This window comes from Chenopodium quinoa, unplaced genomic scaffold, assembly GCF_001683475.1.
Source record: "Chenopodium quinoa cultivar QQ74 unplaced genomic scaffold, ASM168347v1, whole genome shotgun sequence".
In the NCBI taxonomy this organism is placed as follows: Eukaryota; Viridiplantae; Streptophyta; class Magnoliopsida; order Caryophyllales; family Amaranthaceae; genus Chenopodium; species Chenopodium quinoa.
In genome coordinates, this window is record NW_018743066.1 from 1,296,454 (window position 1) to 1,318,687 (window position 22,234).

General features: G+C 33.6%; 3 protein-coding genes across 6 annotated transcripts; 2 read left to right on the forward strand and 1 right to left on the reverse strand.

The window, feature by feature from the left end:
• Window positions 1–855: 855 nt before the first annotated feature.
• Window positions 856–8,301, reverse strand: LOC110731296 (protein STRUBBELIG-RECEPTOR FAMILY 8-like). Of its 4 annotated transcripts, none has more exons than XM_021911140.1 (16): window positions 7,297–8,301; window positions 6,238–6,370; window positions 6,043–6,114; window positions 5,899–5,964; window positions 5,725–5,796; window positions 5,559–5,630; window positions 5,338–5,409; window positions 5,180–5,245; window positions 5,015–5,080; window positions 4,619–4,938; window positions 3,880–4,127; window positions 3,172–3,443; window positions 2,949–3,084; window positions 2,354–2,493; window positions 2,108–2,264; window positions 856–1,361 (listed from the first exon to the last, which is right to left on the reverse strand). In XM_021911140.1, exons 1-16 carry the CDS (start codon window positions 7,388–7,390, stop codon window positions 1,209–1,211), a joined length of 2,139 nt encoding a protein of 712 aa, XP_021766832.1. In that variant the 5' UTR covers window positions 7,391–8,301; the 3' UTR covers window positions 856–1,208. The 4 variants fall into 4 exon arrangements, with proteins under 4 accessions (XP_021766832.1, XP_021766831.1, XP_021766833.1 ...); XM_021911139.1 differs by having other exon boundaries at window positions 3,880–4,136; window positions 7,297–8,299; XM_021911141.1 differs by lacking the exon at window positions 7,297–8,301 and having other exon boundaries at window positions 3,880–4,136; window positions 6,213–6,297.
• A 344-nt stretch (window positions 8,302–8,645) lies between these two features.
• LOC110731147 (glutathione S-transferase T3-like) lies at window positions 8,646–9,839 on the forward strand. The gene has a single exon (XM_021910980.1). The coding sequence runs from the start codon at window positions 8,646–8,648 to the stop codon at window positions 9,837–9,839; it is 1,194 nt and encodes a 397-aa protein (XP_021766672.1).
• A 491-nt stretch (window positions 9,840–10,330) lies between these two features.
• On the forward strand, window positions 10,331–11,722 carry LOC110731148. The gene has a single exon (XM_021910981.1). The coding sequence runs from the start codon at window positions 10,331–10,333 to the stop codon at window positions 11,720–11,722; it is 1,392 nt and encodes a 463-aa protein (XP_021766673.1).
• Window positions 11,723–22,234: the final 10,512 nt, after the last annotated feature.

Genomic DNA, 22,234 nt, shown 5'->3' on the forward strand with positions numbered 1-22,234 from the left:
TCTTTATAATACAAAGCTCTTAGAATTTAACACTTTAATTTCATATGTTACTTGATTTGATAGTGCATTCTTATTTTGTTGCTTCTTTTGATATGTTTTTCATGTTGGCCTAATTATAACACCAGCAATTTCATGTTTTTTAATGGTAAGGCTTCAATGCTCTTCAGCATCTTTCTAAAAAAGGGTAAGAAAAAAAGAGAAATAGAATTTAAAAGAATTATATCATGAAAATGCATGGCATGTGAATAGTAACAACCCTATATTATGTTGAGCAATATACTCTGTATTCTCATGTTACATGTTTGTTTACAAAGGTATACCATGTGACCAGCCTGTACTAATACAATATCATACTCTCACTTTGCTTGATTGCCAACCCTTTGTCTCTGGCCTCTTATGCCAACCCTGTATTCAAGAGCGAGACGAAAGATGATCAATGCGTATTCTTGGTTATGTATAGAAACATTTTATGATGTATAACCAAAAATACGCATTGATTTTATTTTTGTAAGATAAACATCTGAGATTCAATAATTAAGTTCATCTCTTAAATGGTGTTATCGTGACTTAAGAAAACGTGACTTAAGAAAAGGACATCAAAGTAGGTTATATTACATCATCAATAATCATTTTCATTGTCGAGTAATGATAATCACTTCAATATAAAATTTCGTAAAGGGGTAACTTTTATGTGATGTGAGATACATTTTTATGTTGATCTACTCGTAGTTGAAAGTTAGGATGGTTTCAAGAAGTTGAGATCAAGGAGTCAAGTGGATAGCTGACCTAGAATATATAAAATATTTAAGACAATATCTTCGAGATGGGAGTACACCAGGAAATCAGCAACATAGGTATCAGAAATGCAGCTCATATTTGCAGCTCGGAGTAATAAGGTGTATAGATCCATGGAAACAGGTGAAGTGTTTCCAAAACAGTAGACGGCGAACGTTCTGACTTTACACTCGGTTTTTCTATTGGGTGAAAAAATTAATTACATTGCCAGTGAAATAATATATGTACTCAGGACAAGTTCTGTTACATGCTTAGAGACTAATTACAGATTCTATAAACTCCGATTATGATCAACTCTCGCACTCTCCATGTCTTCCCTCAAGGCTTCGAGCAACACAGGTGGAAGCAGTAATACAACTCAGTTAGGACTTAAAAACAAAATTGGTGCCGATTAATCTCACTTTCCGGACTTTTTAAAATGACATGTTGATTGCCTCATGATCTGGTGTCCTGAACCCAAAACCTGATTCATCACTGGATCGCCTTTTTGCAACACCTGCCCTCTGCACCAGCCGGACTAATGCTTGTACAACTTCTGACATTGGTGGTCGAAACTCTGGCTCAGGCTATAAAGAGAAACAGATGGTTTTGATGTAAGCTTAATTGTACAAGATTTGCATGATAGAAGAATGGTTATGAGTTATGATCATGTCACAATGATTCCGTACAAAAACTAAAAAGACTATTGTAGGCTGTAGCACACGAACAATATATCCTTGTTAAACAACTGAGGCACAATAAATCCATCTCTAAGGTGATATTATCCGATATCCTTCTGAAAAATACCCTTCTATCTAGTCACTAAAACCCCAAACAGCCCAATGTATGTCCCATATATATAAGGAGTATTAAATTTTGTCACAAATATTGGATTTTTGTTTACCAGGCCGCTCTGAAATAGTTGAACTACCTTCTAGGTTATGAAATCAAGAAGGTAAAATTAAACTGTTCATGGATAAGTTGTACGGAGTAGAATGCTTCGTGTATCATATAATGCATGACAGATATCGTCAACACAGAGAGATAACATGTCAAACCAGATGATCACGGCTCATGTTCAGTGTCTGAATAGGAGCAGAATCCTACCCTGGTTGGCTCAAGGTGAAGGTAAACACACCCACAATTTCAGCTCATTAAGAGACTAACATATACTCCATAAACAAATTTCAGCTCAGTAAGAGGTTGCAATAGTCCTATTTCCAAAAGAGGAAAAAAATCCTATTTTAAGACGCTAGTATGCAGATTTATGCTTTGGCTACTTATAATGGTTGTACACCATCTATAATCAGCAAAGAAAGTCAAAAGATGTTACCTGAACACAGAGAGCAATGATGTCAGCAAACCGAGACAAGGATTTTGCAGGATACATGCCATTAAGAGTGGGATCAACCATTTTGGCTAGAGCATCTATATCATGCAGTTGTGGTGTAGCCCATCTAACAAGTGATTGTTCGGACCTTGGTCTAGAACTGAAAAGGGCAGGATATTCTTTAGAAAAAAGAGCAAGCTAACATAAACGAACTATGAAACAAGAAAATTTAGCGGAGGAAGATTGCACCTATCTAAAGGCTTACGCCCTGTCAAAAGCTCCAACATCACCACCCCAAAGCTATATACATCACTTTTTGTGGTGTATATTCCAGACAAAGCAAACTCTGGAGCACTGTAACCAAACGAACCTACCATTTGGGTTGACACCTGTTTTGGGGATGTACCAGCAAATATATTAGATTCCTGAGTACTATATACCTTACTCAAAACATTCACCGTTATAAAATGTCATGTTTCAAGTAAAAAAATAGATAATCAACATTAAATTTTTGAAAGAAATGATAATTTTATGATATAGGGTTTCAAATCCATGCTCTATAATTAGAAGTTTAAGAACTTAATACATGATTAGTAAAAAAATGGATCCAAAAAGTGTACTAACATCCGTGAGTGGGAGAGTTGAACGCAACAACATGACAACATCCACTGAAATATTTTAGAGCAATGATGACTTAACCATGAGAATACTATGTGATTGCTTATTATTTTATCACAGCAGAGATAATTAAATTTTTCACACCATTTAAGAAGTCCAAAGGAAAGGTTATGCCTATCATAGTTACTATTGAGACAACAGAGCTTTTTTAGCCTTAATTATTTACCTGTCTCTCTGTGTTTGGATTCAAAGCAGCCAGTCCACAATCTGACAAATGAGGGTTGAACTCTTCGTCAAGAAGAATATTTGCTGACTTGAAATTTCGATGTACAACAGATGGCAAACAGACTTCATGCAAGTACCTACAGAAGATCAAGGTCTTTAGCACAATATAATTAACAAATAGGAACAAAGTTGAGTTTGTACAAAGTTAATGCAATATAGCTTACTCTAGAGCTCTGGCTGTTCCAAGTGAAACTCGGACTCGTGCATTCCATGTCAATCTCTTGCTTTCATCATCAGAGAAGTGTAGCATATCATGCAGACTCCCGCTCCCAATGTATTCATTCACTAAAAGACGCTGCCCATGTTCTGTGCAGTATCCTACAAGTGAGACAATGTTCGGGTGTCTGAGGCGCGACATATTTGACACAGCTTCAAGAAAATTATCCTCCTCTTGCAAGGATAATGCTGAATTATCAATCTTCTTAACAGCCAAGACCTGAACTAGCACACAACTTAAACGTAAATAGAAGGAATACGGGCACATAAATTACAAGCCAGGTCCATAGTCTCCATGCTCACTGGTGAATGTTGTGTAAAACAATTAATCTGGACACTAATATGCAAGCAGCAATATGAGATGGAAATGCTGAAATGAGGATGTCATTGCATATGAAGCTTCTACTCAGGCAGAAATCTAGCGATTAGAATTTTGATACTTAAAGCAATAACTTCCAAGAGCACCTATGGGGATATGTGAGACTAGGGCGGACATGGCGCAGAGTTTATTTAACCATAACCATAAGCATAATGAGAATTTCAGCCACCACAAATTTGAAAAGGCGGTAGCTAAACATAGGCTAATATTGCTTGACTAGCTGAATTGATTTCTTATCAATTACTACAAAACCAAAACACGATGTTCTAAAACATACCTTGCCATTAGAAAATTCTGCTCTATAAACCCGACCAAGTGAGCCTTCACCAATAATATTTTCTTGACTAAAGCTGTTAGTTGCAAGTTGAAGAGAAGCAACTGTATATGAAGTAGCCGTAATAGGGGATTTTGCTCGTCTCAAAGATCCATTTTTCCCATGCATTTTCTCAACCACCGAATTTTCGGTTGGTGGGGGCTTCAGATCAACAACTGCAGCCGTGCTTGTGACCCTCTGTTCTTGCATCTCTGTATTAACTGAAAACTCGAGTCAACAGCAAAATTACAACAAACAAAGGAGAATCCAAGCACTACATGATATTGACCAAAGAGCTTTAAATTTAAATCATGAAAATAAGTACATCGAAATTCTAAATATCAATGGTCGATCCAATAGTACTTCATGAGCTAAGCTAGAAATATAATTAATAGAAGAAACAATGGCAAGTCTGTTTAGCATGGAAAAAGACTACCAAAAGAAAGATTTAGCAGTTGAGCACATGTGTTACAGACTCTTTCACCCACTTATATTGTCTAGATACTAATTTATAAGATAGCATGCAAAGTTGCAGATTTATCCAAGAGAAATCACTAATGATTAACGAATGCTGAATAAAACTGTAGCCAAGAATAAGGACGAGCCTGTGACTGATATCGGACTCATTAACCAAAATATTTATGTTTTCATTTTTCTGATCCAAAAGATTTATTAAGTTTATTTGACATTGAAGGTTTTATACCTTTTTCACTGCCATTAGAGGCACCTCGTGCAGACATTCGACCACCATCATCTTTCTTTCTCCTTTTTCTCTTGCAGAAGAGAAGAGCAAGCAGGATGCCCAACAATAGCAAGAAAACAACACCTAATACTACCCCGATGACAGTTCCAACATGCGAAGATTTTTTCTTTCCATGGGAGGCCTGGCTATCAGGACTCTCAGGCGACTGAGAAGTACCTCCTGAATTTCTGTGCCTTCGCTTAGAAGGTGTTCCAGGAGGAGGTGGAGTGTATGGTGGCGGTGGAGGAGCTGGGCCATTATCAAATGAGTTACCATTATAACTGTACAAAGACAGCCAAGTTTAGGATGATAATCCACAGAAACAGTAATAAAAACGAAATGAGAACTACAACTTACATAAAGTTGGGTAATGACTTGAGCTCTTGTGGTACCCAACCAGTGAAGTGGTTGTTTGCAACATTTCTGTTCAACACCGTGATCAATTAAAAAAACTTGTAACTTTCTCTGTACAATAATCATAACCACAGGCATCCGAAAAGAAAATTTGAGGGAAAAACTTACAGATTATCCAAAGGCAGAGGAACAAGAATATCAAGAGAACCAGTTAACTGATTGTTTTGAAGCTCACTGCAGAATTAACAGGATACTATGAGATCTCTGATCAACAAATAAATTAATAAGTGGAATGGCTAAAAGAACTGGCTTAAGCAAGAACTCACAGCGTTGAAAGATTAGACAAGGCACTAAAAGAAGCTGGGATATCTCCAGAGAAATTATTGTATGATAGATCTCTGCATTACATTGCAAATTAACAGGTAATTCTTTCAGAACAGTAAACATATTAGCAAACACAATAACTGTGTGACTTTAGTATAAATTTACGAAAAAGAAATGGTATTATACAATACCGACAATAACTGTGTGACTTTAGTAGTCTTACAAGGTTGCAAGGGCTGTATGATTAGCAAACACATCTGCAATTGGCTGAGAAAGTGAATTACGGCTCACATTCCTGCAATGGATGTGTGGAATAGCAGGTAGCAGACTTGTAAGTGAACCACAATATGACCGAACAAGTGTTGAAAAGCAAGAGAAGAGTTGCTTACAAATAAGAAAGTGAAACCATGTTCACAATGGAGTATGGAAGGCTTCCACTCAGATTATTGTGTGCTAGATTTCTGCAAAACAAAGAACCATAGGCATTTTACAACTGATGATGATTCGATTAATCTTTTCTCAAACGAAAAGAGTGTCATATACATACACAACTAAAATCTTACAAGGATGTTAGATTCGGTGGCATTGAAAATGGGATAGGATCGTGAATGTTATTATTACTCATATCCCTGTCAACAAGATTAAACTATCAGTAACTGTTCAGCAATGACAAATAAGAGTAAAGAATCATTCAAAAGCTTTCTCACAATGTCTTCAATGAGGCAAGGTTTGAAAGCAAATATCCCATTGTTCCGCCTACTCCTAAACCGGAAATATCCCTGTCAACCCAACAAAAATGGTGCCATAGGCTCATTAAGTTACATAAATGCACAAGAATAAAACCATTGAACAATGCATTACCACTTAAAAAGCACACCATGAGTAGAATTGTAGAACCATACAAGGAAACAACAGCCGAACCATCACACTTAACCCCTTTCCAAGACTCTCCACATGGATCACCGCCACTCGTTTTCCATCCCGTCAACTGAGAAGGATTATTCAGTGCACCATACAAAACTTGAAGTGCTTGAGCTGAAAACCATAAATTCATTACTCTATATTCTACTTAACCAAAAAATTAACTGCTTGCATAGAAAAAGCTGCCTTTAGCTCCTGAAAAAGTACAACAATTAAGGGAAGAAAGGAATTCAGTTTCCTTTCTCCCCTTCAATAATCTTCACAAAGACAACAACCCGGAATAGTTCCCCTAAGGATGAGGCATAGAGAGGTTCAGATGTACGCAACCATATCCTAAAAGCTCATAAACTAGTACAGTTTGAACATGTGTATAAAACCCCACAAAAAATCCTCCACCAATACCCATCAATCCATCATGGCCAAGGGTCTAGTGAGGTCCAATTGTATACACAATCATAACCCTCAACAACTAGTCATGAAACAATCACACAAAAACTCATAAATTCAATCAAATTTTTTAAACATAGTATCAACTAACAACAAAATAACTAAGCACACTGAAATTAGATTGTACAACAACATGCAACATTTTTCCTTAAAAAGGTCCCCAACAATAAACTTCAAAATAATCCAAAATAAAATTAATACTATCCTTTAAAAAAAAGGTCCCCCTTCTTATTATTCTCTTCTACTTTTTAACCTTATCAAAGGTTAATTTTTGGCCACATTAGTTACAAATTTCAGAAACTCAAAGTAACAACACAAAACAAATAATCTGGACCCACTTCAAGAAAATCAAATTACTCCATAGTAATAAACCCAGAAAAACTGTTCATTTTTTATGAATCATGATAATGTGCAATTTTCCAGAAATTTTTTTTTTTTCAATTTTTGATAATAAAATTCCTAAAAAGACTCAAACTTTAACATACCCAGATGCAAAAAATACTTGAAATAAACCAAAAATTTATGAAATTAACCACATAAGATGGTAAGATCAAAAAAAATTAGCCACTCGTTAAAAAAGATGAAATTCTTACCATCATTGGCATCAGTATTAGCTTGGACAAAACCCAATAAAACAGAGAGCAATATAAAGATATAGAAAGAAGAAAAGATATAAATTTTCACCATTTTTATTCAATTGAGCAACAAATTAAGATTTCAGAGGATGAATAAATGCAGGGTGATGGTTACATTACATTGTAGAAAAAGAAGAAGATGTTGAAAGATGAAGAAGGAGGAGAGAGAAAGAAGAAAAGGGTAGAGAGAGAAAGTGAAGGCGAGTGAGTTTGATCGCCATTAAAGGAGGAGAGAGAAAGAAAGGAGAGAGATTCGAAGCTTTGGTTAGGGGAGAGAGGAGTAAATGAATATGAATTGAATTGAAGGAGGGAATTGAAGAGTGTGAGTGACAGAGTGAGTGAGTGATTGATTAGTTGGAGATTTATTATTATTTTATTTATTATTGTAATTAAATTGATTTTTTTTTTTTTTTGAAGAGAATTAATTAAGTTAATTATTTTAGTATTAGTACTAAGTTGGGTTTTTTAGGATATTTGAGGATTTTAATGACTTTGTATTTTGTCGGCATCAAAATCAGGAGGAATAAGTGGGAGTTGGGAAATGGGGTTGTTATGTTATGTAGGGTAGTTCTTGACGAGGGTGAAATGTGGTCAAATTATTTGATTTTTTGTTTTAAGTTTTTAACTCAATTAATTATAAATATAATTAGTCATTGTCTTTGTTGAAATTTTGACTATTGAGTTCTATTACATTATTACAATAGTCAATAGTATGAAGTTTTTTTTTTTTTTTGACGGGCAATAGTATGAAGTTTATGTTGTGTGGTTGATAAAATATATTAATCGCATTCTTAGAGCACTCTCACTCATGGGCATATTTTTGCCCATGAAGAGAATTAAGGGGAAAAAAATGAGAATTATAGCTCCACACTCATGGGCCATAAAAAATATGACCATGAGGAATTTGGCAAATGCCCATAGCTATGGCTAATGGTAAAAGCTACAGTGAAGGTGGGCCCTCCATGTTTAATTAAAAAAAAAATAACAAAACTTGAAAATGTAAAAAAGAGTCGTTGCATGGCTCACCTGACAGGGACCGTCAGAGCGACCACTTATTTGCAGCCACGTGTCCCTGTCAGTCCCCAAGGTTGACATCTCTTATTTTTTACCGTTAATTTTGCATGCCAATTTGGACTGATTCACCTAAATTTTTTTAAAAAAAAAAAAAACAAGAACGACTACATTTATTTTTACTTGATAAATAGATCTCAATTTTCAGTCATTTTTATCCAGTAAAAAAAACACGTTTTTTCTACTGAATTTCGACGTCTATAATTACTTCTCAAGTTAATAAATATTCTCAGTAAATGGATCCTAACCTTCCTAATTATGCACAATATTTAGGAAATTATGAAGATTTAGATCCAACCTTCATTAATCACCCTGCTTTTCAACAATTTTTACAAAAAATGAGTAGTACTTCTATTCAAAATACTCCCCAAGAAATTTCTCCAGTAACACAACCATCTTTTGATAACTATAAACAATCTCCGGTTGGTAATCAAGGAAGCAATTCTGAGTTTGGTGAAGATGAAGAACATATTCCGGAGACCCCGGAGTACCCTCCAGAACCGCTGACGCAACCATCGCCGGTAAATCAACAACAACAACCCTCTCGTATTTGGTCTGTAGCGGAAGATGAGGCACTAATTGCTAGCTGTTTGGAGCACTGCACTGATAAATTAATTGGGTCAAACCAGAAAGCATCATTTTTATGGCAAAAGGTTTCTGCATCATATGATTTGGCTCAAAGTGAAAAGCCACATATCTTGCCACCAAGAACAACTAAAATGTTGGAGAACCGTTGGAGACGAATTGCTCCAGATATTGGTTTGTGGGGAAGTTGTTATGAAGAAGCTGGTAAACTTGGGAGTGGGTACAACGAGGATGACCGAATACAAAATGCTCATAAGATATTTCGTAACTCTGTACGTCCCAAGCCTAGGAACTTCTTATGTGAGCATGGTTGGAGGATGGTCACTAAAGAACCAAAGTGGAGGCCGAAACTTCGGTGGGCACTATCTAAAGAAGAAAGGAAGGCAATGCAACTACAAGGGGGTGTAGATGATAATCAACAGGACAGTAGTGGAAGTGGGAAGAGACCTAGAGTCGATGGAGATGATATGACCGACTCATCTGGCGGTGGATATTTCTCTGGAGGACGACTCCCTCGACCTGATGGTGTTAAGACAACTAAGGCAAAGCGCAAAGGTAAAGGAGTTGCAATGAAGGGGGCGGTTCTTAGTTTTACTGAGGAAATGCATGCAAACACCGAGGTTAGACTTCATGAGGCCAATGCACGCCAACAAAGATTAGAGATGGAAAGGGCAAAGGAACAAAGGAGGCAAAAACAAATGGAATTAACTGAGCAACAAATGCAATTTGACCAAATGAAAATGAAGTTTGACATGCTTCAAACTTTAATGTCCAAGGCAACACTTACAGCCGGTGAAGAAGCATTTAGGGACAAATTGATGCAAGAACTATATGGTGGTAATTAAAGTGTAGTTCAATCTTGATTATGTATTTTTATGCTTTATCCCTTTTAATTTCTTTTGTTACTAGTGTTTTTTAATCATGTACTTTTGTTTTTAATCAACTTTAGCTATTTGTGTGTGATTTTAATCATGTAGGTATGTTTTTTTAATAATGTATTCTAAGCTTTATCCCCTAGGATGTGTAATTGTTATGTTGTGTAATTTTAATCAACTGTCATTTGTTTGTCGTATTAATTTGTTGTATTGATATAACTTATTATTGTCTTTTTATGTCATTTAATTGTCATTGTATGTCAGTGAATTGTCACTGATTTTGCATTGAGTTGTAACTCAAACTTTATGTCATTGAATTGTTTAAGCGAGTTGTCAAAATCATCAGATGCATGGACAATCCTAGCAATGCCAGAAACATAGTCTATATAATGAAATCCAAAACCCTTTAACCATTCACAAATTAAACCAAAACAAATTAAACCACATCCATTGACCGACAAATGTATTTTAGCAAAAGCTCTAGTTCAAGTTCTTCTGATGGATATGGTGACCATTATGAAGAATTTGATAATATAGTAGATGAATTTGCAAGAAATTATTTACCAGCTCATTTGTTCCCACAACCTACTACACCACAACCCTTAAATCGAAATGTAAATGAGGGTGTCGAGGAAGAAGTTAGGGGAGATAGAAAGAGGGAGGAGGGCCATAATCAATTGTACAACGATTACTTTGCACTGAATTGCGTTTACAGTGATAAACAATTTCGTCGAAGGTTTCGAATGAATAGATCATTGTTCAATCGCATTATGAACACGGTGGTTGAAACCGACGAGTTTTTCAAGCAGCGAAGAGATGCTACAGGAAGGCTTGGGTTATCACCATTACAGAAATGTACAGCTGCAATAAGAATGTTGGCATATGGTTTGGCACCAGATGCTGTCGATGAATATGTACGCATGGGTCAAACAACTGCACGACGATCATTGCACCATTTTTGTGAAGGGGTAATTAAGAATTTTCAAGATGAGTATCTCAGAACTCCAACGGACGATGACCTAAGGAGGATCCTTTACCAAAATGAAAGCAGGGGATTTCCAAGAATGATTGGTAGCATTGATTGCATGCACTGGGTGTGGAAGAACTGCCCTATGGCAAGGAAAGCCCAGTATTCTGGGCGAAATAAGAACGCAACCCTAGTATTGGAAGCCGTTGCAGATCAAGACTTATGGATATGGCATGCTTTCTTTGGAATTTCCGGGTCATGTAATGATCTCAATATCCTGTATAGATCTCCTGTATTTGATGATGTTTTGCAGGGTCGGGCACCGCCAATAAATTTTTCAGTGAATGGTCACGAATACAACTTAGGTTACTATCTAACAAATGGTATCTACCCAGATTGGGCAACATTTATCCAAGGATTTAGCCACCCACAAATTAAGAAACACAAGTTGTTTGCTGATAAACAAGCAGCAGCTCGAAAGGATGTTGAACGTGCATTCGGAGTTTTGCAAGCAAGATTTGAAATACTACGACAACCATCACTTGCTTACGATGAAGATATTTTGTCTGACATTATGAAAGCTTGCATCATAATGCACAACATGATAGTCGAGGATGAACGACATCACTACATTCGTGCTGATGTTTTGAGAAAATTCTATGAAGAAGATCAACCACAACGTAGAAGCACTAGTGCCGGAACAAGCAGAAGTGCACCGGCGAACAACGATGAGCCTTTTCAATTTAATACTGGACGACCAGAAAACATTGATATTGACACTTATTTGGGAAGAAGGAATGCTTTACGTGATAAGGGCACACATGAATCGCTTAAATATGACCTTATTGAGCATATTTGGCAAAAATTTGGTCCCGAGAATCAATAAGCTTGTGTTTAATTATCAGGAAAAATGAAAATATATTATTTTTTTTAATTAAAAAAATGTAATGTTAATGCTTTATTGTTTGATATGAAAAAGTCGATCAATTGAATAAAATAATGTCATTAGCATACACAATGTACAATTTATTGTTAACATTCATAATCATATAAATAATTAGATGATGATGATAATGGGTAGGAGAGAGAAAAAGTAGGAGAGAGAGTGGTGTGGGGTTTTATTTTAGCCCATGAGTGTGTGAGAAGTTATAAAAACAAAATGCCCATGAGGAAAAGTGGGAAAGAGGAGTGAGAAAGTGGGTAGAGAGATAATGACATTTTTTTTTTCACCCATGAATGAGAGTGGTCTTAGGAGTGAAACCATATATAGCTATCTTGTGGAGTTTGTGATGGTTATATAAGATGATTTAAGAAGCACTAGTCACAAATATAATGGTCAGAATTTGATATTACCGGAAAAAGTTGCCAATGATTCTAGCATTGAGAATAACAATAATGTTGTGTTAACAACGTGATTATTTATACGTGAAATCAAATACGAGTAATGATTTGAAATATGAAAATGATTAAATATTTTTTATTAATTACTTTCATGCAAGTAGATAATTATTTATGTTCCAGTGCAACAAAAAAATCAAGAATGTAGTTAAATTGAATCCAATTATGTTGTTCCATTTGTTTATTTGGATTAGAAAAACATAAGGAGTATATATTCAATTACGCTACACTACACTTCACTAAAATAGGCATATAGCACATTTGTTGAATTAGTAATCCATATTGCTTTGAAAATTTATGACAAAATCATGTCAATTTACCTAATATTTAATTTAGCCTATACCTTTACTTTAGGCCTCTTACATATACATATGCAACTCTAAGGGCATGTTCTGATTTACTGAACTGAACTGATTGAAGCTGAACCGAACTAAGCTGAATTGTTTATGAAAGAAAGAAATTAAGAAATGGCCGGACTGAACTGAGCTGAACTGATTGAACCTGAACTAAAATGAACTGAAATTAAGCTGAAGTGAACGGGCTCTAAACCCCTAATATTGCGCATATCCTAAATAAAAAATAAATAATAATAAAAATAAAAACTAAAACTAACTAGATTAAGAGTGCTCCCTTAAGTGTCTCTTTCTTTAAATAGACAAATACGAGTTTAGGACATTGTGAGTTTAGGTCATTGTTCCTAATTTGTCAATCAAGCAAAGAACCTGGAAACCTACAAATATGTGTGCAATGGAGCATGAATTTATAGGTTGTCGGTGAAAATTTGGTAGGCTCAAACCATGCTAAGTGTCAATAAATTTTCATGTTGAGATGGTGTCATAACTCACAACATTGGGACAAAGCTTTTGAGGGATTAAATAAGTTAGGCCCCTCATTTTTTTCGACTTATCTGTATTGGAATTTGGAAATCATCATCTATCTTTTACATATATTTTCTACATATTTGTCTAATTTGATGATCCTTTAATTTAACAAATAATGGAGTAGTTGAATATTGAAAGAATCTAGTGATAATAATTAGCTAATGATATTATAAGACAATTAAATTAAATTTTATTAACACTCCGTTTATTTTTTAGTTATTTATAATGTGATTTTGGTTTTTAGGTATGAATTATTAATTTTTAAAAAATATTTTGAAAAACATATATCGAGATATCCAACGCCCTCGGGACGTTCGTTAGCTTTTGCCTTAATATATTATCTTATTTCTTTTTCATATTAGTAAAATTATGATCACAGTGAATATTATGAATAGCATAAATAATCATAGTGAAACACCTAAATAAGATAAAGGGAATACGAGTAATAATTCTAGTGATGGACACACTCATTTGTAGAGTATTTAATTGGATTGAGATGAGCCATTGTATATTTGTATGTGTCTTTTTATTGACTTTCCTAATTACAGTACAACATGAGAAAAAGGTCATTAAATTCAATCAATAATCATGATCAACTAAGGACTCTCATAGAGTAGGAGCCACATTGAAAAGGTATGCTCCACTAACCAATGGACGACATGAGTTAACTACTTTATTAGTTCTACTCGATGTCATTTTAGGGAAATTAACGTTTGATCATAATTAATAGTCATACTAGTATAAGAATTAGTTATTATATTATATTTTAGGTACAACATGTAAAATGATGACACCACATTTATATTCCTTAAAATAAGAATAAAATTAGGTTTCATGTAATTTTATTAAACCTTAGCTTCTACTATAACAATAATAAGAAAAATGTAAGAGGCAAACATATCAAATTAAAGCATGTTCTAACACTTTTCATTAAAAGTGTTTTAAATACGGAAGAATAAGAACAAACAATAAGAATTAAAAGAAAATACATCCTTTGAGTAATTTATGAATGTACATTTTCTTTTTATTACAAAGTTTTAGATTTTATATCCACCTACCCAACATTTTTTAACATTTTTTTTTATTAACTTATTACATTTGGTAGGGTAAATCTCTTTTAACTCATTACTATTGAGGGTAAAGTGATAATTATGTTAACGTTTAAACATGCATTGGTACATGGTACCCGCCAATTAAAAAGCATGGGAGTGAAAAAACAAATTTTCTTGGAAACAATTAAAAAGAATATACTCCATTAGCACTTTAGGTAAAAGACACCTTAATTATGTGGTAATTTTAAAGTTTCTCATTCCATTAGATTTTAATGGACCACTTTGAATATTAAAAGTACTATTATTCCTAGAACAAACTTCGGTATAAAAAGAAAAAACAAAAGATTTTCTTAGCTCTATATTCATGCATAAATTGAAAATTAGGGAAATATTATTTTTACAAGAAATGGACTGAAAACGACAATATCGTCCAATATTAGAATTATTGGCAACTATGTGCAACTTTTTCATGACAAATTTCAATAATATTTGCTGTCTTTTGCTCGTGATCTATTAAAACCCCACTTCACCTTTTTTTTTTGGTGGATCATGAATCATTATTTGGGTGGCATTCATAATATTTTTTTTTATCTTTCTAACATTAAAAAGGAAATTAAAAAAAAAGTGATTAATTATACTTTAGGCCGCTTGGTTAAAATAAAAATATACTTTTGCCTTTTTTTTTTTTTTAGATATGTCACTTTTAAATCATAAAATGTTAGATAATGATAGAGTATAAAACATATTACTGAGCCTTAACCATCGATTAAACTTTTGGTTGAGATGGTCCACTAACATGGTATTAGAGTCAGCGTGACACAAAGGTCACGGGTTCGAATCTCATCCACCCCCACTTTCAAGTGGAATATTAAGCGCTGGGTATGAGGAGGGTGCTGCATCCACACTTCTAGCTCAAACGGGTTCTCGTGTGAGGGGGAGTGATAGAGTATAAAACATATTCTCGAGGCTCAACCATCAGTTTAAGCTTTTGGTTGAGATGACCCACTAACAGATAATTTTTGGAGATAATAGAAATTGAAAAAAAAAAGAAAAATAAATAGGGACACATGTAATATGAAATCGAGATATTGAAAACATTTACTCCGTAGTAACTAGGTTAATCTAGTAGTAGTAGTAGCAGCTTATCACATTACAAAATTAAATCTATTTAGTGATACATACGTTTTAATGGTCAATAAATGTACTTCGTGTTTAACAATATTATGTATATATATAGTCGAAATAAGAGAGTGAGAGATAGCTCAAGTGGTTAGAGCTCCCCTCCCGATTCCAAGAGATCTTGGGATTGATTCTCATTCCCCGCCCTTGTGGCTCTCTAAAAAAAAAAAAAAAAATCCGTATTACAGATTTACACTATTAACACTAACATCTAAATTTCTTCCTACAACTCTCAGCTCATATTATATAAAAGAGATGAGATTAAACAGAAGAATGTGATCCATAATTAGATTAACATTACTGAAATCTGATCTCAGCTTTAATTTGACGTCAATTACAATCAAATACTCCGTATTTAATAATTGTACGACAGTATATGATTAAATTAGAATCTGGTAGATCACCTGCTACAACTTTCTAGATCCCATACAATTCTTTAATTATAATTTTAAAATAATTAGTAGGTCTATTATTGTCAGTATGTGTTTAATTATTACTCCGTAATTAATAAATTCATCAAATTGCATGGTCCAATATAATTATGAATTTATACGATCGAGTACTAATATAGCAAGCTATGAATACAGCTACCTAACTAGAAACCTAGAATTAGGAAGATTTATTTCACATTTTCATTACTAAGCTAGTAAGATATTGCTTTATGTTGTTACAAATGACCTAAAGTATACTAAAAGTATATTAATACATTATTTATTTAAGGCATTAATTTTCCAAATCAATGTCAATACAAAGTCAGTATTTGAGTAGAAGCAATATATTAACGCTAATATTAGTAGTAGTAGGAATTTCTTTATTTAATTGACCTTTAAGAAATTTAGGGTCTGTTCACATTTACTGAACTGAACTGATTGGAGCTGAACTGGACTGAATTGAGCTGAAATGAATATTTTATGAGAGAGAGAAATTAGAAGCTGAACTGAATTGAACTGAACTGAACTGATTGGAGCTGAACTGAACTGAACTGATTGGAGCTAATCTGAACTGAACTGAACTGAAATTAAGTAAATGTGAACAGGCCCTTAGTCTGGTTTACTCCAAAATTTTACGTAATTTGCAAATGTGTACGTCTAAGATAATGAGGTACTCTCTAATCAAATTGATCTATTTTCGTTGATATTTTTATAATGTTATTACATAATGGATCGGAGTAATAATAATTATATATAATAAAGAAATTTACAAGGTATACAAAAAAATACTTTGTATTATATTTTCTCTATATCACTATGTGGATTATACTGACCTTGATTTTGATCAACCTTCAATTAAGAAGTTTCACCTTATTGAAAGTACGTCTTGTCGGCAAGAGCAATAAGACAAATTTATATACTACATCCGTTACGTATTATTTGCAACGTTTTGACATAAAGTAGAGCGGAAAAATATCTAATTATTGCAAATAATATGTAACGGAGGTAGTAGTAAAATTAGCTAAACATTAAAAGATACAAATTACGTAGTTTGTCGTCCCCTACCGCTAAAAAAGTTCACAAATTTTTAAAAAAACCCGGTGTTCATTAATTTAATGAATGGCGGAATTTTCGGACAAGCAACAACTGGCAATTTAGTGGGGGTTGGCACGTGCGTCATAATGATTGCCAAAATAAAGAAATAGAACTTTCTCTCTCCTCGATTTTCTCTCTTCATTCATTCACTATAGCTTTCTCTCTCCTCGTTTTTCTCTCTCTAAAAAGCAATTAACTGGCGATTTCGAGCGTGTTCTCTCTCCTCCATTGTTGATTTTCGAGCTTTTTCTCTCTTTTCTTTCACTTGTGAAGTTGTTATTTGCTGAATTCTGGTTCGTTTACTTATTTTTTTGAGATTTTTGTTAGTTTAAATTGTTGTTGTTCTTCGATTTTTAGGTTTTTTTATTTTGATTTTGTTTTCGTTTTTCGTAGTGTTTGTTTCAGCAATGGTGAAGAAGAAGATTACAAAGAAGGTTGTAGATTCTGAAGAAGGTGTGTTTATTTAAATTTTTCAACATTTTTCCAAATTCTCAATTGAATTTTCGCTTATATATGTCGAATTAGTAGTGCATGTTATTTTTTTATAGTTTTCTGTTGATTTTTTATGCATATTATGATAATTGAATTTTAATTTTGAATTTATTATGTTTAACTTTGCTTTATTTTATTGTTCATTGTGATAATTGGTTCAAAAATTGTTATACATGTGTTGTGGTGTTGTTATATGTGAAACAAATTTTGCATGTTTGTTTTCAGAAGTTTTATTCATTGCTTATTATTCTTCAAATTTTGTATGTTAGGTTTTAGTTAGATTATGAGAATAGTATGCATATCTGCATTGTGTTTGTGTATATGTGTTTGAGTAACAGTAATATGTGCATTGTGCATTGTGTGTGACTAATAGATATATATGTTATTTATATGCATGACAAAGGTTACTTTATGCTGTTAAAAGGGTCACTTTATGCTGTGAAAAGGGTAACTTTATGCTGTTAAAAGGGTCACGTTTTCATTTAAAAGGGTTACTTGTTGTAGTTTAAAGGGTGACTTTATGCAGTTAAAAGGGTCACTTTATATATTTAAAAGGGTCACTTTATGCTTAAAGGGTTACTTTTCAGTTAAAAGGGTTACTTGTTGTATTTTTAAGGGTGACTTTATGCAATTAAAAGGGTCACTTTATTCATTTAAAAGGGTCACTTTTTGCATTTAAAAAGATTTTTATGCATATATTCTGAATTTTCCCATGAGTAATTTGTGAATTTGTAATTTATGGTTATTCTCTGTACTAATTAGATATAGGTGGTTCAATAGGTGGATATCGTTATAAATCGCCTTCAAGGGGGAAAAGCAATAGGTAAAGAGCCTGCTAAGGGAAAATCAGTACCTAAAAAGAGCAAGACAGAACCTGAGAAGGACAAACCAGAGTCTAAAACTGTGAAGGCTAAAATTGTTCCTAAGAAGGCCAAAGCAGAGTCTCAGAAGGTTAAAGCAGCTCCTAAGAAGTCTAAAATTATATCTAAGAAGGCCAAAACAGTAGCTGATTCTGAATTGCAAGTGGTTTCTGATTCTGATTCTGATACTGTTGTGTAAGTATACATGTTTTTTGTTTTGCATTTTTTAATTATATATATCATATTTCTGATTCTGATATTGTTTAACTTATTTTTTTTATTATTATTATTTAGGGAAAAAAGACCCTTGATTGCAAGGTGCAGACCACACACATTGGAATTTATGTTGAGTACTTTTAGTCCTAATAAAAAAAAAGCTGTTGAAGAAATAGGTTTTGGTGGTTTATTACATCTGAAATTGAAAACTTTGAATCGTCAAATGCTACATTGGCTTGTTGAACACTATAATGGTGGTAGCTGCATGTTTACTATTGCTGCTGGTAAAGAGTTTGTAGTTACTAAAAATGATATATGCGATGTCTTTGGCTTGCCTATGAGTGAGATTATTGTTCTTGAACTTCAGAAGAATCCTGAAGAAGGTAGTGTAGATAAACGTATCATTCAGTCATGGAGACTTGATTATGGTCTTACTGAGAAGCAACCTCTGCATTTGTCAAAAGTGGAGTCTAGGATGGTTGATTTGGATGATGGTGGGGAAGAATTCAAGAGATGTTTTGTGCTTCATGCTATGTCTAGCTTCTTAGCTCCTACTACTAATAGGACTGTTTCATTGAAGTTGCTGAAGACTGTTGAAGAAGTTGATGAAATCAAAACATTTGATTGGTGTTCATATGTTTTGAAAAAGTTAAAGAAGGCTGTAGTGAAGTATAAGAATGATGAAAATGCTCAAAATGTAAGTGGTTGTTTGCTAGCTTTGCAAATTATGTATTTTCATCGATTAAATTTTCAAGGAGAAAAGGAAAGTAGTACCCTTCCTTTGATTCAACATTGGACTGATGCGAAGATTAAGAAGCGGATCAATTTGGAGATCAAAGCTGGTGATTTTGGGCAGGGACTATTGGATACCCTTACATATCCTGTTTCACAACCTCAAATTAGGGATCCTGTTGTTAAGCAAACTTGTGGTCAGGGGGCTTCTACAAGTGGTAGAAGTAGCCGCATTCTTGCATTTGAGCTTCCGAAAAATGTGATGACTGATGATGAAATTAAAGAAATTTCAACTGATGTAAGTGTTCTTTTTTTTTTTATATATATATTTAGTTATTATCTCTTTATATGCACTAAAGTTACCCTTTATGTGCACTAAAGTTACCCTAAATATTCAGTTATAAGGGTTACTTTATGCATTTAAAAGGGTAACTTTATGCATATATCATGAATTTTCATTTATTTTTTATTTTTATTTGTTACATTTGTATAGTTTCTTATTAGTTCATATGTTTGCAGGATGTTCATGAAACATTTCTTTTGGTTAAAAGAAATATGGATGTATTATTGTTGGTTCAGTCACAGGGTTTTCAAGTCTTGAGTGATATGATTTCTTCTCGCAAAACTGTTTCATTAACCTCTGATGATGCTGTTGCAGTTTCTCAAACTCAACAGCTACTCTCTGATCCTCATTACCTGAAGCTTTTAGATGGTTTAATTGAGGAGTGTAATAAGATGAAGTCTGTTCATGAATTGCTTCGTGATTTTTATGAACCTGAAGGTCATAACAATGATGTTCCTGGAGATGAACCTGTAACGAATAGGTCTGAGGATGATGTCAATGGTAATGGAAAAAGTGTTGTGATGAATAGGTCTGAGGATGATGTCAATGGCAATGTTGGGCCTTCTGTAGAAAATGCTTCTAGAAGTATCATCAGAGGCAATAAATCTTTGTGCTCACTCGACTGTGGGCCAGTAGGTGTGAATGTGCCTTTTCTTACACTGTTTTTGAGGGCTAATACTCGGATTTTCAAGAATTTGCCTAAGTTACATTTGGAAATTCTTGATTATTGTTTACTGAAGGATGATTCAATGATGAGGAAGTTAAGTGTCATTTTTTATGATAATTATATTTTTATATGTTTTTTTTCCTTTGTTTTTTTAATGCTTATCTTATTTTTTATTGTTGCAGTAAGAACCTTGTTACTTTTGGGATGAATTTTTTAATTCCAAGAAAAGACACGGTGTCCCTGGTAGCTCCACTTAGAATTCGATGGTGCATCATTGATTGCTACTATCTGTATTTGAATGAGAAGGCATGTTTTGATTCTGGTCCTCGAAAATTCTTCTTCGGTGTGAGGCAAAGTGTAAGTAATTTGATTTTTTTTTTATATTTAAACACATTTACTTTATATAAATATATAAACAAGTTCTCATACTTTTAATAGTTTGCATTCTTGCATGTTTGTGAAAACATTGGCAAAGGTGGAATTTCACAAGCTGTTAATGATTTGCACGATTTATGGGAAGGTTGGGTGAGCTATGAGAATCCTGAATGTGATATTATGGATGCTGAACTGGTATATTTCATGCTAAATTACTATCAAAACTTTAAAAAAGTTCTGTTTTTGTGTTCCTTTGTCTAAATCAGTATTTTAATTTTTCTGTTTCAGATCTATTTTCCTGTTCTTGTTGAGAATCACTACATTTTGTTTGTTATTGATCATACAAAAGAGGTGGTATATCATCTTGACAATATTATCTGGCGTGATGATGCTCTTGAATATACCAAAGAATTGTCTTCACACTTGGTATGTTTATGTTGATTCATTGTTATGTTTCTGTTTACTTATTTTTTCCATTTATTTTTTTTTGTTTTTATTTTATTCTAAACTTTTATATTTTATGTCAGTGTGATCAAATGGGTGTTTTTCTCGGAAAAAGAAATCATCCAAAGAGTTCTCAGCTACCTTCTTATGGGTTTCAAATTGTTGAGTTGGAATGGAGAAAAGATAAAGTTGACAATTTGGACTGTGGGGTGTTTGTCATGTATCACATGCTCCATTTTGTTAGCGAATCGTTCAAATTAAATGAACTGAAAACAGTAATTATAAATCTATTTTGTCTGTAGTTTTTCCCTTTCTAATGCTTTTATTAATTACATATTGATAAGGTTTTTTCTTTCCTGTTGTGAGATTATTGGGAGAAAATTTCTGCGAGGTGAGATCTGTAACACACTGGTGCTGTGTGATTTGAATGAATCTAGGAATGACGTGTTGTCAGAATTAGAGAAGTTCAATGAGAAGAAGAAAGATCCTGCTTATTGCCAGGGAATTGAAATGAGAAGAAAGGATGCAATTGCTGCAAAGAAGAAGAAAGAAAAATGGCAGGTGAAGCAGAAGCAAAGGCAGAGGCAGAAGAAGAGAATCCCAAAGGAAAAAGGGCAAAAAAGAAGACAGACAAGTACACTCCTTCTAAAAGGTGAAATGACTGTTAGTTATTAGTTGATTAGGTCTAGGAGTATTTTTTGAACAATGAAAAAACTTAATGTATGTGCATATACATCAAGTTAAATGATGTAATTAAACTTAGTGGATAGTTTTTGGTTCTTTTGGAATACTGATGTATGTGCATACATTAAGTAATTTGAAAGGTTCTTATGTATGTTTTTTATGGGGTCACTTTTGTGCATAAAAAGGGTTACTTTGTAGCATAAAAAGGGTTACTTTTGTGGGTAGAAATAATTAGTTTATACATGATAAAGTATACTTTTGTGGGTAGATAGGGTAACTTTTATGCATGAAAATGGTAATTTTTATTGATAAAAGGGGTAACTTTTATTAATAGAAAGGGTAACTATTACCAAAGAAAAGGTTGATTTAGTGGATAGAAAGGATAACTTTTATGCATGAAAAGGGTCACTTTTATGCATGAAAAGGGTAACTTTTATTGATAAAAGGGGTAACTTTTATCAACAGAGGGTAACTATTGCCAAAGAAAAGGTTGATTTAGTGGATAGAAAGGATAACTTTTATGTATGAAAAGGGTTACTTTTATACGTT

Coding starts and splice junctions, on each gene's coding strand:
- LOC110731296 (XM_021911139.1), bottom strand. CDS start 7,390: ATGGTGAAAATTTATATCTTTTCTTCTTTCTATATCTTTATATTGCTC. Junction 5,246..5,337: donor TTGTCTAATCTTTCAACGCT/GTGAGTTCTTGC, acceptor TTAATTCTGCAG/TGAGCTTCAAAACAATCAGT. Junction 3,085..3,171: donor GGAACAGCCAGAGCTCTAGA/GTAAGCTATATT, acceptor GATCTTCTGTAG/GTACTTGCATGAAGTCTGTT.
- LOC110731147 (XM_021910980.1), top strand. CDS start 8,646: ATGGATCCTAACCTTCCTAATTATGCACAATATTTAGGAAATTATGAA.
- LOC110731148 (XM_021910981.1), top strand. CDS start 10,331: ATGTATTTTAGCAAAAGCTCTAGTTCAAGTTCTTCTGATGGATATGGT.